We start from the raw sequence: 14,290 nt of genomic DNA on the forward strand, positions 1-14,290 counted from the left end.
TAATAAGGATATATGTGCCTCATTGAAATTCAGAATGCAAGGAGCTAAATGAATTATCCAAACGCCCCCTGTTGGCTAAAAGTGGACATTGATACCATCCAAGATTCATATACTTCTAAACTGAATTTAAGCTATTAAGGAAACAAGCCACAGTTTATGGGAAAAGGTCAAAAGGCTAAAAATAAATGCAGTTTAAGAGTAATATGGGACAGTAATTATATCTAAATAGTACAGTAATAGAGAAGTTACATCTGAGTCTAAGAATGTGTGCCGCTTAAAGCCACCTCACTCAATTCCCCCCTCCCGCATCCCAAGAAGCTCAGAGACATGTAAAACTATGCTGGCCAGTTCTATAGGCAGAAATATGCCCTCTGGCTGCCAAAAAGGTATTCTTTATAAATCCTAAAAATCAAGATTTGGGAAAAGAAACCCTTAAAAGTTTGGACGTGTTTAGAACTGTAGTGTGACTTTCAGATTAAAATACAAAAACAAGCACATTTCTGTGCCAACTGGGATCTGGTTTCCTCCCCATTCAGGGGTGAAATTCAGCAGGTTCTGGAGAACCAGGAGCGGAAATTTTGAATAGTTCGGAGAACCTGCAAATACCACTTCTGGCTGGCCCCAGAGTGGGGTGGGAATGGAGATTTTGCAATAACCTTCCCCCTGGAGTGGGGTGGGAATGGAGATTTTGCAGTATCCTTCCCCTGCCATGCCCACTAAGCCATGCCCACCAAGCCAAGCCATGCCCACAGAATCTGTAGTTTAAAAAACTGAATTTCACCACTGTTGCCATCTCCAGGTTCTTCTCACCTTTCTAAATTCTGAAGTGCTCTCTGATGCAAGTCATCTTGTGTGCTTTTCAGAGTAGCTGCAAAATAATAAAAATTAATACATCAGGGTAAGCATTATTCCAAACAGTACATCTGAGTAGCTCGGAGCTCTTTATTATTAAAAAGTTATACAAACAGTCTGATATGGGTCTTCAAACAGCATTTTTTTAAGAATGTTATGTCTTAAGACTTTTTCCTTCAAAGATCTTGCTGAAAAAAATATTTCTTGTTTTATTTTCAGTTATTTAGAAACTGATCTCTCCAATGGTACCAGATATCATTATATACTTTTTTATTCTAAAGAACATCCAGGGAGTATCAGGAGAAAAATAAAATGTTAGGATTGAGTTAGGGACTATCTGCTTTCAATGTGACTCTTCTGCATTTAGGATCTTAAAAAGTCCCGACTACCATTTTTGATTATGGTTAATTTCAAAAATGTAGGTGGCTCCAAAATCAAGCCAACTTCATGTCCCAAAAGATGACTGTAATCTAGATCTCCCCAATCCTGGTAAAAGAATCGATCCATTAAATATGAATAACAGCATTTCTCCTCCATCTTATCCCAACACCTCAGGCAGGTCTTTTGCAAATGGCCTTTCTCAAAGATACTGCACATAAGCCAAACACAGAGCCTTCTCTTCTACAGCACCTTCTCTGTGAAATCACCTTCTGATGAATGCCACAATGTTAGTCATGTGATAATAAACAGAAAATAAATCCAAAGTTTTTGTCTTTTTATTTGGACAAATCAGGAGATGGGGGGGGGACAATCATATTCTTTCTTTCCTAGTACTAGAGCCAGGTAGTTATTGATATGGGTGGTTTTATGGTTTTAAAACTTAATTTTTTAGTAATTTCATTGTAACAAACTGACTTCGGGATCTTCTGGGTGATATTTCATCAGAATGTGGATAAATGACTCTTCTGTTAAAGGTTCTAACAATTCTTTTGTAGTTCTATTAGAATATTACTTTATTATTCCAAGTTTTTAGGGCTGAATAAAATGTTCAGTGGCTCTATATTTCCTAAATATATTGGGATGCGCTTAGTTTGCTTAATTATTATTGCTTGAACTACGGCTAACGTAAGTTAGCTGGACACAGAACTTGTCTCCCTAAAACAGGGGTGTCAAATTTGTGGCCTGCAAGCCAGATGCATCATGCAATGGCCATTCCCACCCCTATTTTAGCGAAGGGGGGGAAGGGAAAGTTGCAATACGTCATGTGACGCCAACGTGTTGTCACAAGTTTAACACCCCTCTCCTAAAACATTTACCTCAGTTTATCCAATGTGCCAACCATTTTCCAGAGACAGGTTTAAAAAGATTAGGTTGAATCTAGCACTTCTGCATGATCATCTGTTCAAAGCTCTTGGAAGGCTGCCTGAAAATGAAAGCCAAGGGACTGCACCTGCTATCCCCTTGATGTAGAAGACGTGTCAAGAGTCTGCTGCTTGAGAAAGAAGGGACAAAACTTTGCCAAAGGGTCGAAGAGTACAAATGTCTTCTGGGGATGACATAAACTCTTTTGGGATAGACTTTGGCTCCTGTCCAGAGCATAAATGAGTAATGACAGAGGCTGGTTGAATGGCATCTTTGCTCATTCTTCTACTCCCCTGAAGCTTCAGCTAAATCAGCTCAAGTTTCACATGGTATCATCCCAACCTCTCCAACATAGGAAGCAAAAATAAATTAAGGAAGTTAGAACTGAAGCTGCAAGTGCAATTATGTCAGTGATATCAAGTAGGGCAAGAGGGAATTACAGATGTCTTTCTGTAGACAGTTGGGCTATGCGGGAGATAAAGAAGCAATCAAGAAGGAAGAAAAGAATAAAGCTGGATTGCAAATGTTTATTGGTTCCTTATGTCAAATTGAATTTCAGTGAATCATTTTTTTAGATACTAGAGATTATCCATTATTTTGTTAAGTGTCTTCTTTTCCTCTGGCTTTATCCGTAACTTAATTTGCAGGAGTTAGGCAAACGCTCTTTACTTACTTTGTCTTCATACTACGATAAATTTCATCTACTGTCTAAAATATTTCAACCCTTGAGATATAAAGCACGGGAATTATGTTAATAAGCACAAATAGCTCTATATTTGTCTATCATCCATGTAGTGCAACATTAGCACTACAAAATTGTGACTAAATATAGGTAGTCCTCAACTTGCAACCACAATTGAGCCCAATATTTCTGTTGTTAAGTGAGACATTTGTTAAGTAAGTTTTGCCCCATTTTACGACCTTTCTTGCCACAGTTGTTAAGTGAATCACTGCAGTTGGTAAATTAGTAACTTGGTTGTTGGGTGAATCTGGATTCCCCCTTGGCTTTGCTTGTCAGAAGGTCGCAAAAGGGGATGACATGACCTCGGGGCACAGTAACAGTCATAAATATGAAACAGTTGCCAAGCATCTGAATTTTGATCACATGATCATAGGTATCTTGCAAATGTTGTAACTGTGAAAAATGGTTATAAGTCACTTTTTTCAGTGCCGTTGTAACTTTGAACAGTCACTAAACAAACTGTTGTAACTATAGGATCACAATAGCAATAGCAATAGCACTTAGACTTATATACCACTTTACAGTGCTTTACAGCCCTCTCTAAGTGGTTTACAGAGTCAGCATATTTTCCCCAACAATCTGAGTCCTCATTTTACCGACCTCGGAAGGATGGAAGGCTGAGTCAACCTTGAGACAGTGAGAACTGAACTGCCAAATTGCAGACAGAGGGCAGTCAGCAGAAGTAGCCTGCAGTACTGCACTCTAACCACTGCGCCACCGTGGCTCATTGCTGTTTTTTTCCCTATTCCTCTTTCCCTATTGCTGATAGAAAATAATGTGGCTACTGTTCATTTTGATTAAGAAGATTCAGAGATACTCCTTAATTCTGTTTCAAAATACAGGTTTTCTCTTTTGATCATGGCCCTATCCTCACTCACTGCTCAATTACGTAATGATCCTTATATAGAAGCCCTTAGGAATGCACCTTATGGCTGTTATTGAAATAAGATCTCCTGGGCAGAAATAGGTCAAATGGCTCCTCACATCTTCTCAGTCATTTAATGTGTACATCACAAGATAAATCTGCATTCCATCAGTTAAATTATCTTAGTTTTAGAGAGGGTAATAATAATAAAATAACAATAACAATCAAATCAAATTACATTCATGTTTTTTAACAAGCCTTGTGCTATATCTCTCGAGCAGAGTTTTTGTGTTGCAATTTCACTTCACCTGTGTTTATTTCTGCACATGTATATAAAAGAAGCTAAATCCTATTTTACTTCTCTGGCACTTGTAATTATAACACACATGTGATGAAAAACATACTTAAAGCATGGTCTGTAAAATAATGGAAAGTACTCTGTCAATGCAAGCTGGGATTTTCGGCTTAAGTTTATGTTGCCCATGGCTCCATAGCTCTAATGTGTGAAGTTTAAAATTGTGCACAATGTTTGCGGGATCTTCCCCCCAAAATAATCTTTTTGGCTTTTGTTAGCATTACAGGATCTGATAGGCTTTAATATTAAAGGAGTTACCACTCTGTATTATGTTTCCCAATTTGGTATCCTCAGAATGTTATTTGAGCTAAACTGGTAATTCAAGAACTGTAGCTCCAGTAAATACACCAAATCAAGGAAATAATAACTCCAGAGACTCAAACCACTGGTTTCAAAGAGTAAGCAAAGGCGTTTTAATTAAATACTAAGAAGAGCTTCCTGATGGTACAAATAGTGGAACGTGCTATTTAGATAATAGTGAAACCTCCTCCACTACTAATTTTGAAGCATCTGGGTAGCCATCATGGATTCAATAGAATCTGTTACATTTGAAAAGTGATGGATTATATAATTGCTAATTTTTCCAATTCTATATCCTTCAATGTGAGATTATTGTGGGATCATATGTACTATATAACAACAAAGTTGCCATAGTTATCTGTGCAACAGTAGTGAGTAATGTCTATGCAGATTCTCAACCATAACCATATCATAAAGGTGCTTTCCAAAAGGCAACTGGATTTTGCTTTTTCTTGAAGACGTTTCATTTGTCATCCAAGAAGCTTTTTCAGTGCTGAAGAAACATCTTGGATGAGAAGCAAAACCTCTTCAAGGAAAAAACAAAGAAAGTCTAGTTGCCTTTTGGAAAGAATCTTTGGGACTGGCAAGTAATGATATACCCTTTGTTCATGTGATCAGTGATGAGTTTTGGTGCTTGGTTACCCATGAGATAAGATACTTTTAAAAATGCAGATTATAATAAAAATAGATTCTTTGGGTTGCAAGATCATTTTCTGCTCACATAAGCCAGAAGCAGAGTTTTTACTTCAACAGAGTTAAATCCAACTATTTTCCATGACTGGATGAATTTTAAAGAATTCTTCCATTTCATTTTTCCAGCTTTCATTATCACAGTATGTGGCCTGTAAATTGAAATTGAAGTGCAGGAGATAGCAACAAGATAGCTGGAGGTATGATAAAAAATTGGGCTATGTTTAGAGTGGGGAAAAAATGACTGAGGGGGAAGATAAAGGAAGTTTTCAAATACTAGAAAAGCAGAAAAAATATTAGAAGAATATGAAAAGAAGGTGATGAATTTTCTCTCTGCTGGTTTGAGGCCAGGATTATATCAAATATCAAGTTAAAGATTAAAGAAACGACTTGTTGAAGTGATAGAACCAATTCACCAGAAAGACGACAGGACTTATTTGTTAAATTTAACAGGCTAAACAAGACACGTTTGGCAGCAAAATATGGCATTTCACTCCTGCTATCCTGCTTCAAAGAGAAGATTCATCTAAAGTCTGGATTAAGCACTTATAATACAGTTAATGAAATAAATAGATACATAAAATCAGATAACCTCAATGTCCATATCAGTTCTTTAATTCCATAAACAGTGGAAATTAAAATTGATCACCAGGGATTGTTTACAACAGATACAGAGGGAAAAAGTGTTTTGGAATACCAGATGTTGGACGTAAACTATGAACACTCACTTATGTTCAGGTGAAAGGAATTAGCGTCATTATTTATTTATGATCAGCAAGAGACATTGTGCTTTATTGTTTTTTATATTGGTTTAATAAGATTATGTCATGATAATAACTTTTAGTTGCTTTAGAAAGAGAAAGGCATAATAAAAGGTTGTCATCAATAAAACATATAAATTTTGTGAGTAGATGTTGGCAACTTATTGCTGGACCAGGCAACTACCTGTATGTTCCTACAAGGTATTTCTTCCATTCAAATATTCTTAACATGTTTAATGTTTAAATGCTTAAACTTGACTTCTTCAAACAATAGCTGTGCAGATCACATTTGACAAATCAAAAGATTACCATCAGTTGCTTGAAGGCTGTATGTCAGGCCTAATGCTAAAAAACCCTTTGCTAGGAATTCTCCAGCGTCTTCTCCCATGCCAACAACCATCTTGGCGAAACGTTCTCCTTCCTCCAGCTAAATTGATGAGAGAAAGGGAGAAACATTACAGAAAATGTCCTTTGCCACATCTTAATAGAATATCTAATTCTTAGGAATCAATTCAAGATTAGCAAGCATCAGAACTCACCGCTACAAGATGGTGCTATGCTTCCAGTGAATTTGGAAGACCAGACTTCTAAATCTCAATGCATGACAAAAAGCTAGCTTTTCCCAACATGATGCCCAGCTGCAACACATTTGAATCCTACCAGGTGACTGTATATGATCATTAGTGAAAGGTTTAGCACTAATGCTGGCTCTGGACTTTGGGAGTAGGAATCTGTCAAGCATGTCACTTCTATCAGTGTTAAAACTGCTTATATTGCTCTGTGTTTCATGCATATGGCAGCCTGTCTCTTTGGCAGATGGAGAATCAGCAGGCAAAAGACAGATGCTGTTGCTTCCTATTTCTTAGTTTTCTTATCCTGTCCACCTTTGGACCAAAAGGTGTGGGATGGAAATTAAGAGAACAGCAGTGGTGAAGAGACAGAAACTTTTGACTATGGATTCATTACTGGAGCACAGATCTTGACCCATGCAAATCATACAGTCAAAGAAACATAGAAGTTTACTGAATAGGAGACAGATAAAACCCCTGGGGAAGTAATAGAGACAAGAAGAAAGGGGAAGGGCAAATGGGGCAGATAGTTATTTAGGATTTATTGAATTTAGTCATGGGCCACATAGTGTGGCATTCAACCTTCTCATAACTTCCAGAGAGGCAACTATAAAAACCAAGCAATACAGCAGGCTGATGGTTTTAGGCTGATGGGTCGTATCAAACCAGTCAGCAGGATGATGATGAAGAAGAGATGGAGGAGATTTATAGGTTGCCCAACTCCAGAATGAATCTGGGTGGCATTTGAAACACAGAAAACCATAAAAATAAAATCTTACACATCCAGACAATTGTACCATCTACCCAAATTCTCACAACTGAAAAGGGCACCGCAAGCAGCCTACCCACAGGGCCTAGGAGAACAGCCAAGTTTTTAAAGATTTCTGGAACACTATCTGGGTGGGAGCCAAATGAATTTTTGGGATGATGTGGGGGTAACATTCCAGTGGGCAGGTGGTGCAACAACTTCCTGAATCCCTCTTGACAGCATTATTAGATTGAGAGAGCACACCGACTCTTCTTGATCTTACTGGACAGGCAGAAAGCATAGGGGTCAGGTGGTCCTTCAAACAACTGAGCCTTAATAATGATTAAAATGATGATTAACTTACAAGCTGAAAGGGCAGACTCTTAAAAGAGCATATTTAGGGATCTTCCAAAGTTATTGTTGACCTGGGCAATATGCAAATCTTGGCCTAATTTCAAATCCTATAGCAAGCATTACGTAGAGACCACTAATTAAATCTATTATTTCACCAGTAGCCTAATGGAAGGGAAGGGGAAGAGGCAGCAAAGAAGGGAAAGGTGGTATCTGAAACAAAAGAAGTGACAGAGAAATGGGAATGTGGGTGGCAGAAACAGAGAAAAGTATTGTCCACTCAAAAGTTTGACCCTTCTCATCACCAGCTTGCTGACTCCAAAGAATGCCCCTAATATACTGCAGTTTCAATTTGAGATGAAATTATGGCGATAGGAGGTACACTCAGATAGCAGGTCTTTGGTATCAATTATTAACTGTATCTGTTGTGATAGCCTTATCAAAATATGGACCACCTCTAGATCAGGGGTCTCCAACCTTGGCAACTTTAAGACTTGTGGACTTCAACTTGTTGAAGTCCACAAGTCTTAAAGTTGCCAAGGTTGGAGATCCCTGCTCTAGATGGCAGTGACAAGATATGGAAAACACTATCTCCTTGCTTTCATCCAGTCTTTTGCAGCTCATTCAGTATGATAAATTCTAGCTGTAGATGCCCAACTAGGTAGTGCAACCTATTAAGTTCTACTTCTTAGAGATTTTGATTAGTGACTCAAGAGTTTTTTTAAAATGGGGTTAACCTGAAACTAAACCAGGTCAAACACAAATATTTTAAAAGCTTATATCTCTCTGCAGATATGACTTCAATTGAAAGGAGCCATTTTCCTCTCTCAGTTAGTGTCCTGCCAATTGCAGTATGAGAAATAATTATAAGAACAGAGGATTACTAAGCATCCCTTTTTCAAAGAAATGGCTATAGTACTTTCAGATTTTTTTAAGTAATATGAGGATATGTGCCCAAATAATAATGCTTGCTAATAAAAACTATCATCGGCTCTTAACCAAGGCTTTTCCTTGACATTCTCTATGAGAGGGGTCTGCAAACTTGGCTCTTTTAAGACTTGTGGACTTCAACTCCCAGAGTTCCTCAGCCAGCAAAGCCAGCAAAGCTGGCTGAGGTGCTCTGGGAGTTGGAGTCCACAAATCTTAAAAGAGCCAAGTTTGCAGACCCCTGCTCTATGAGACAGAAGAGGAGAGCAATGATGTTTGTGGGGAAAATTATTAGTAATAAGAAGATATGGTGGCCAGAGATGGGATTCAGATAATTTACCTACCGTTTCACCCAGCACCAAAAATGTGAGCGTGTGTGCGAGCCCGCTCGCTCACACATGCTACCTCCAGCCATGCGCCTGGCCTTCTGTGCACATGCTTTGCTCGTGCATGCACCTTCCATGCATGCGCCCGGCCTCAAAAACATGCCTAAATAGACATAGAGCTGGAGCGGGTGGGCAGGTGGGCGGGCCCACCAGCAATTTCTACTACCGGTTCACCCAAACTGTCCAAACTGGCTGAATACCACCTCTGATGGTGGCACTTGTGACCAAACATTTGTGAAGCAGAGTTGGTTTATTGCTTGTGTTCCCAGAAGGATTGAAGGCAGAGCAGAACTGCTTCCATCACCATCAACAGTGGCATTAACAGAAGACAATGACCAACAGACAGCGTGATTTTTCAGAACACTAAGCTATATAGAACATTCTGGGGCAAGAAGAAAGGATCTAAAAAGATCAGCTAACTCCAAAGATTCCTCAGCTTTCAGAAATAACAAGGAATAACAAGGCTTGCAACTCTCTCCTGGGTTGAAGGATGTGCACAGAAACACACTTAGCAAGATATGCCAACAAACTATGTTCAGCCATTGTAAACTATAATAATCTGTGTTTCCCACTGCCATCATCTTTGGTGAAAACATCGTTTTGTTAGTAGCCTACTGCTTGAGAACTATTTTTCCTGAGACAGAGGGAGGCTTTTTCCAGCTAACCATATTATTTTATTGCAGGTTTTTGAATGTATGATTGAACTAAGCCTACAGGCACACTGACAAGGAATAGGAACAGCAGGTGTTGTCCCCTGGCAAGAGGCTGCCCAGCTGGTGTTCAGCTGGCACATCTTGGCATGTTGTTTCTTTCTGTTGTGTTTTCCCACCCACCCACTTTCCTTTAGGAGAACAAGGCCATGCATTTTAAACTATACATCTAAAAGTAACAAGCAAACAGTATGAGTTTTCACCAATAGTAATTTAATATTGCAAGGAAAGATTACATGACAGTCAGGAACATTAGCATGGTATCTTTTTTTTAAGGACATGAATTATTCTTAAAATTAGATAAATCAGGTGGGAGATTTTAAAAAGGAGGTAAAAAGTGAAAGCAATTCTGTTCACTGTACAATTCTAGTGGTTTAGGAATAGAAAACCAAAGATGTTTTAATCTCATCCACTCCCACAGTCTCTGCCATGCCAAGAGACACGTAAAGAACAGTTTATATATTATATAGCAGCAAATCCCAAATCCATCACAGTTTTTTTTTTAAAGCATCTGCTTGCCTATTCTTGATATTTTTGGATGTACACTTTAAAAAACTCTTCAGTAGATACCTAAAAATGTAATGTGTTATGTAATTTTAATTTTAATTCCAAAAAAATATTGGAAGTTTGTCCACGGAAGTCCCACCATAAAAACAAGCTTTATAAGTAACATGAATGTAACGTGAATATAAATATAAAGTTCTAAATATTTTAAAACTTTTTTTTTTAATTTGAATTTATATCCCGCTCTTCTCCGAAGACTCAGGGCGGCTTACACTGTGTTAAGCAATAACCTTCATCCATTTGTATATTATATACAAAGTCAACTTATTGGCCCCCAACAATCTGGGTCCTCATTTTACCTACCATATAAAGGATGGAAGGCTGAGTCAACCTTGGGCCTGGTGGGACTTGAACTTGCAGTAATTGCAAGCAGCTGTGTTAATAACAGACAGACTTAGTCTGCTGAGCCACCAACTTTATGACTGAGAATTAGTTTTTCTTTTAATATTCATGCCTAATTCAAATTAGGTCCTTTTGTGAACTCCTGCACATTATAATGCTCCTATGGGCATCACTAGGAGTGCAGTGTGGTTTTCATTACAGAGCAATATCAACTAACAATTTCCATGCTGTCATACATTAATGCAGGTTGCAAGATGTGTAAAACAGAGATTGGCTTTCGCATATGTATCACTTGCTTGATCACGGGACTCTGATATAAAAATGGTCCCCTTACCCAAATGAGCATTAAATGTATTTCTAAGTATGAATCAGACCTGCCCTGCAATGTTTTTAAACATCCTTAAGATGTTTAAGATGAATAAGAATAGAACAGAACAGAACAGAACAGAACAGAACAGAACAGAACAGAACAGAACAGAACAGAATAGAACCTGGAAGGAACCTTAGAGGTCTTCTAGTCCAGCCCCCTGCTCAACCAGGAGAACTTATACCATTTCAGATAAGTGACTGTCTAGTTTCTTCTTAAAAACCTCCAGTGATGGAGCGTCCATGATTCCTAAAGGCAAGCTGTTCCACTGATTAATTGTCCTCACTGTTAGAAAGTTTTCCCTTAATTCCAGGTTGCTTCTCTCTTTGATTAGTTTCCAACCATTGTTTCTTGTCCTGCCCTCTGATGCTTTGGAGAATAATTTGACCCCTTCTTCTTTGTGGCAGCCCCTCAAATATTGGAATACTGCTATCATGTCACCCCTAATTCTTTTTTTCTTTAGACTAGCAAACCCAAAACCTGCAGCCGTTCTTCATATAGTTTAGCCTCCAGGCCTTTGACCATCTTAGCTACCCTTCTTTGGACTTTTTCCAAAGGCTCAACATCTTTTTTGTAGTATGGTGACTAAAATTGGTTGCAGTATTCCAGGTGTAGTCTTTCTATGTAGTCTTTTAATAAAGCAGCACTAATATTTTATGTGATCTTGATTCTATGCCTCTGTTTATACAACCCAGGATTGTATCAGCTTTTTTAGCTGTTGCTGCACACTGCTGGCTCATATTTAAGTGATCATCCACTAGGTAGGACTTCAAAGTCCCTCTCACAGTTACTGTTTTTGAGCCAGGTTTTGCCTAATCTGTACTTATACCTTTGATTTTTCTTGCCTAAATGTAAAACTTTTTCTCTACATTAAAATTCATTTTGTTGGATAGGGCCCATTGTCCAAGTTTGTCAAGATCTTTTTGGATCCTGAGCTTGTCTTCTGGGATGCTGGCTATTCCTGCCAGTTTAGCATCATCTGTAAATTTGATGAGTTCCACTTCTATTCTCTCATCTAAGTCATTTATGAAGCTATAGAAAAGTACTGGGCCTAAGACGGAGCCTTGTGGTACCCCACTGCTTACTTCTCTCCATGTTGATGTCGTACCATTAAGGACTACTTGTTGACTATGGTTTGGTCTGCAGCTGTATTTCAGAAGAGAGGAGCAAGGTTGATAAAGCATAATTTATCAAGGGCCCCATTTGCAGCTCATATTACAAACAAGATTTAAGCCAGAACTTTCTTGATTCATTGGGAAAGCTTGCAGCTTTTGGAGAAGGAGAGTCATTTTACTATACTGTAGAGCAGAAGGTTTACAATTAGACAAATGTCAGCTTAATTTTCTGACTGAGCCACATAACCTCTCACCTGAAACACTGGAGATGTGCTGCCAGTCACTGACAGCAATATTGGGATAGAGAAACCTGTGATTTATTTACATGGAAAGGATTTCTTATCAGGACACTTCAGAGGTATCCAACCAGCCCTAACACTTTTTCAGAATCCTCTCTGTCTTCTTTACTCTCTTGGACTTAAAATATACAACTTCTTTGTGAATAAGTCTTTCTCTGTGGAGTTGTTTCATCTGACAGTTGGCTTTGTTGTAGAGTCTGATTTCCCTGTTATCTGTGACTTATTGGTTCTTCTGTATTTTTTATTTTGTTCAATTTTTAGTTTCATGAATCAGTAAATAAAACTGCTAGTCACTATTCTAGCGGCATTGCAATAATTAAAATATTTATTTCAAGAAATTTAAAATATATTGAGGGATCTCTTCCCAGTATATAATAAAGCCTGAACAATATACATTAGGGAAAATATAGATCTTCTTTCATGTATTTATGACATTCTGTTGTCTATTCTTATTTTTGTGGGTAATTGATAATTACATTTCTAAAATTACTCCAAAACTAGCAATGTATTTATAGCTTCTTGGAAGAACATAGAATAAGTTGCATTTTTAAGCTTTCTAAAAATGAGTGGCTTAGTATTTCATAACATAGCAGTTCAACACTTTTCTTATATGAAAAGTGAAACCTTTTCAAGCAAAAATCCAAGAAAGTCTTTTGGAAAAAGCATCTTTGGGATTTCACTGGATACTTTCTGAATTTGCTTATCTGTTCTTGTCATTTGTTGTGGGTTGATTTAATATGAAATTTGTGGTAAGCCATGATCAGGGCCCAATTTTAGATGGAAAGCACAATATAAATGATTTTCCAGGGGGGGAAATGCCTTGGGGATTCCATTAGACTAATGATGACAAAAGAGCACTTATCTAAACAAGATATGTAATTAGAGTATAGATCCCGTTTAATATCTACAAGTACAATGGATATAACTAAACTTGGACATTACTAATAGTATAAGTTCTACAAGTTTCAAGCTAAACCCTGTAGTATCCAATAGAGCCAGTCATCAAATACTCACAGAACCATATCCTAACCCCCCCTTCTATAAATTTCTTCTGTAGTGCACATATGTTTACTTAGTGACAGCTGCATTAATCAAGTTACCAGTGAAACCGAATAAATAATTCATTCACCACTTTATTAAATGTAGATTTTTAAAGAACCTGGAAGCTTTATGTTTAGTGACATTTCTGAAAAGAATATGCGCAGATCAACTGATGGGAAATGACCAAACAGTATCTCAGGAACTCTGTGGTGTTCTGATTGCTTGAACGGACTAACTTTGTGAAGAAAGGAGAAAAGAACGGTAGCATTACATGGACTAGAATAGGTTAGACTGGAAGTAATCTCCAATTCAAAATTTAGAGCTACTACCCAGTGTTGGGATTCAGCCAGTTCACACCACTTCAGGAGAAACGGTTGTTAACTTTCTGAGCAGTTTGGCAAACTGGTTGTTGGAAGAATTCATTAGGGCAGAGAACCAGTTGTTAAATTGCTTGAATCCCATCACTGCTACTACCTCGCTGTTCTAAAAGTTTTTAGCTGGAGACTAGATATGTTTGCATTAAGAGTGAATTTTCCCACCTTGCCAGACATACACTTCAACTCCAGCATTATAAACTGTAGTAAATAGCTATTATTCTTGGAATAAACCATTTCTCTGTGCTGATCAATCAACAGAATATGAGGTCTTATTAAGTACCTCAAGATTTGCCACCTGCATAACTTATATTGTAATATTTTATTTCAGTCTGTTAATTATATACTCGATGAATTAAAAGGAGGAACTAATCAACCTCAAGTGTTTCATAATCATCTATTTTCCTTCTTGGTAGGTTATTCTTCTGATTTCATATGATATTTCCAACAACATTTTATTGCTCCTCCTGTTGGAGCAGATAATATATTGATATCAGCAAGCCTGCACAGGCAACAATTTCTCCCACTTGGTCTCTTATTGTGACTAGTGCTACATATTAATGAGATTGAAATGCACAGTAATAATAACATCACCAGTAACTTGAACTTGTCTTCACAACAAGAAGTTCC

At 37.8% G+C, this 14,290-nt stretch overlaps 1 protein-coding gene across 2 annotated transcripts in view; it reads right to left on the bottom strand.

Moving 5' to 3' along the window:
- The window catches only part of TTC7A (tetratricopeptide repeat domain 7A), a 197,774-nt gene that overhangs the window by 116,330 nt on the left and 67,154 nt on the right, over positions 1-14,290 (bottom strand). For both annotated transcript variants that reach the window (XM_058165184.1, XM_058165183.1), the window contains 2 exons: positions 6,177-6,294; positions 811-868 (listed from right to left, as the gene is read on the bottom strand). In XM_058165184.1, the coding sequence (XP_058021167.1) occupies positions 811-868; positions 6,177-6,294 (176 nt within the window). The remainder of the gene's footprint in view (positions 1-810; positions 869-6,176; positions 6,295-14,290) is intronic.

The sequence above is a fragment of the Ahaetulla prasina genome, chromosome 1, assembly GCF_028640845.1.
Source record: "Ahaetulla prasina isolate Xishuangbanna chromosome 1, ASM2864084v1, whole genome shotgun sequence".
Lineage (NCBI taxonomy): Eukaryota > Metazoa > Chordata > Lepidosauria > Squamata > Colubridae > Ahaetulla > Ahaetulla prasina.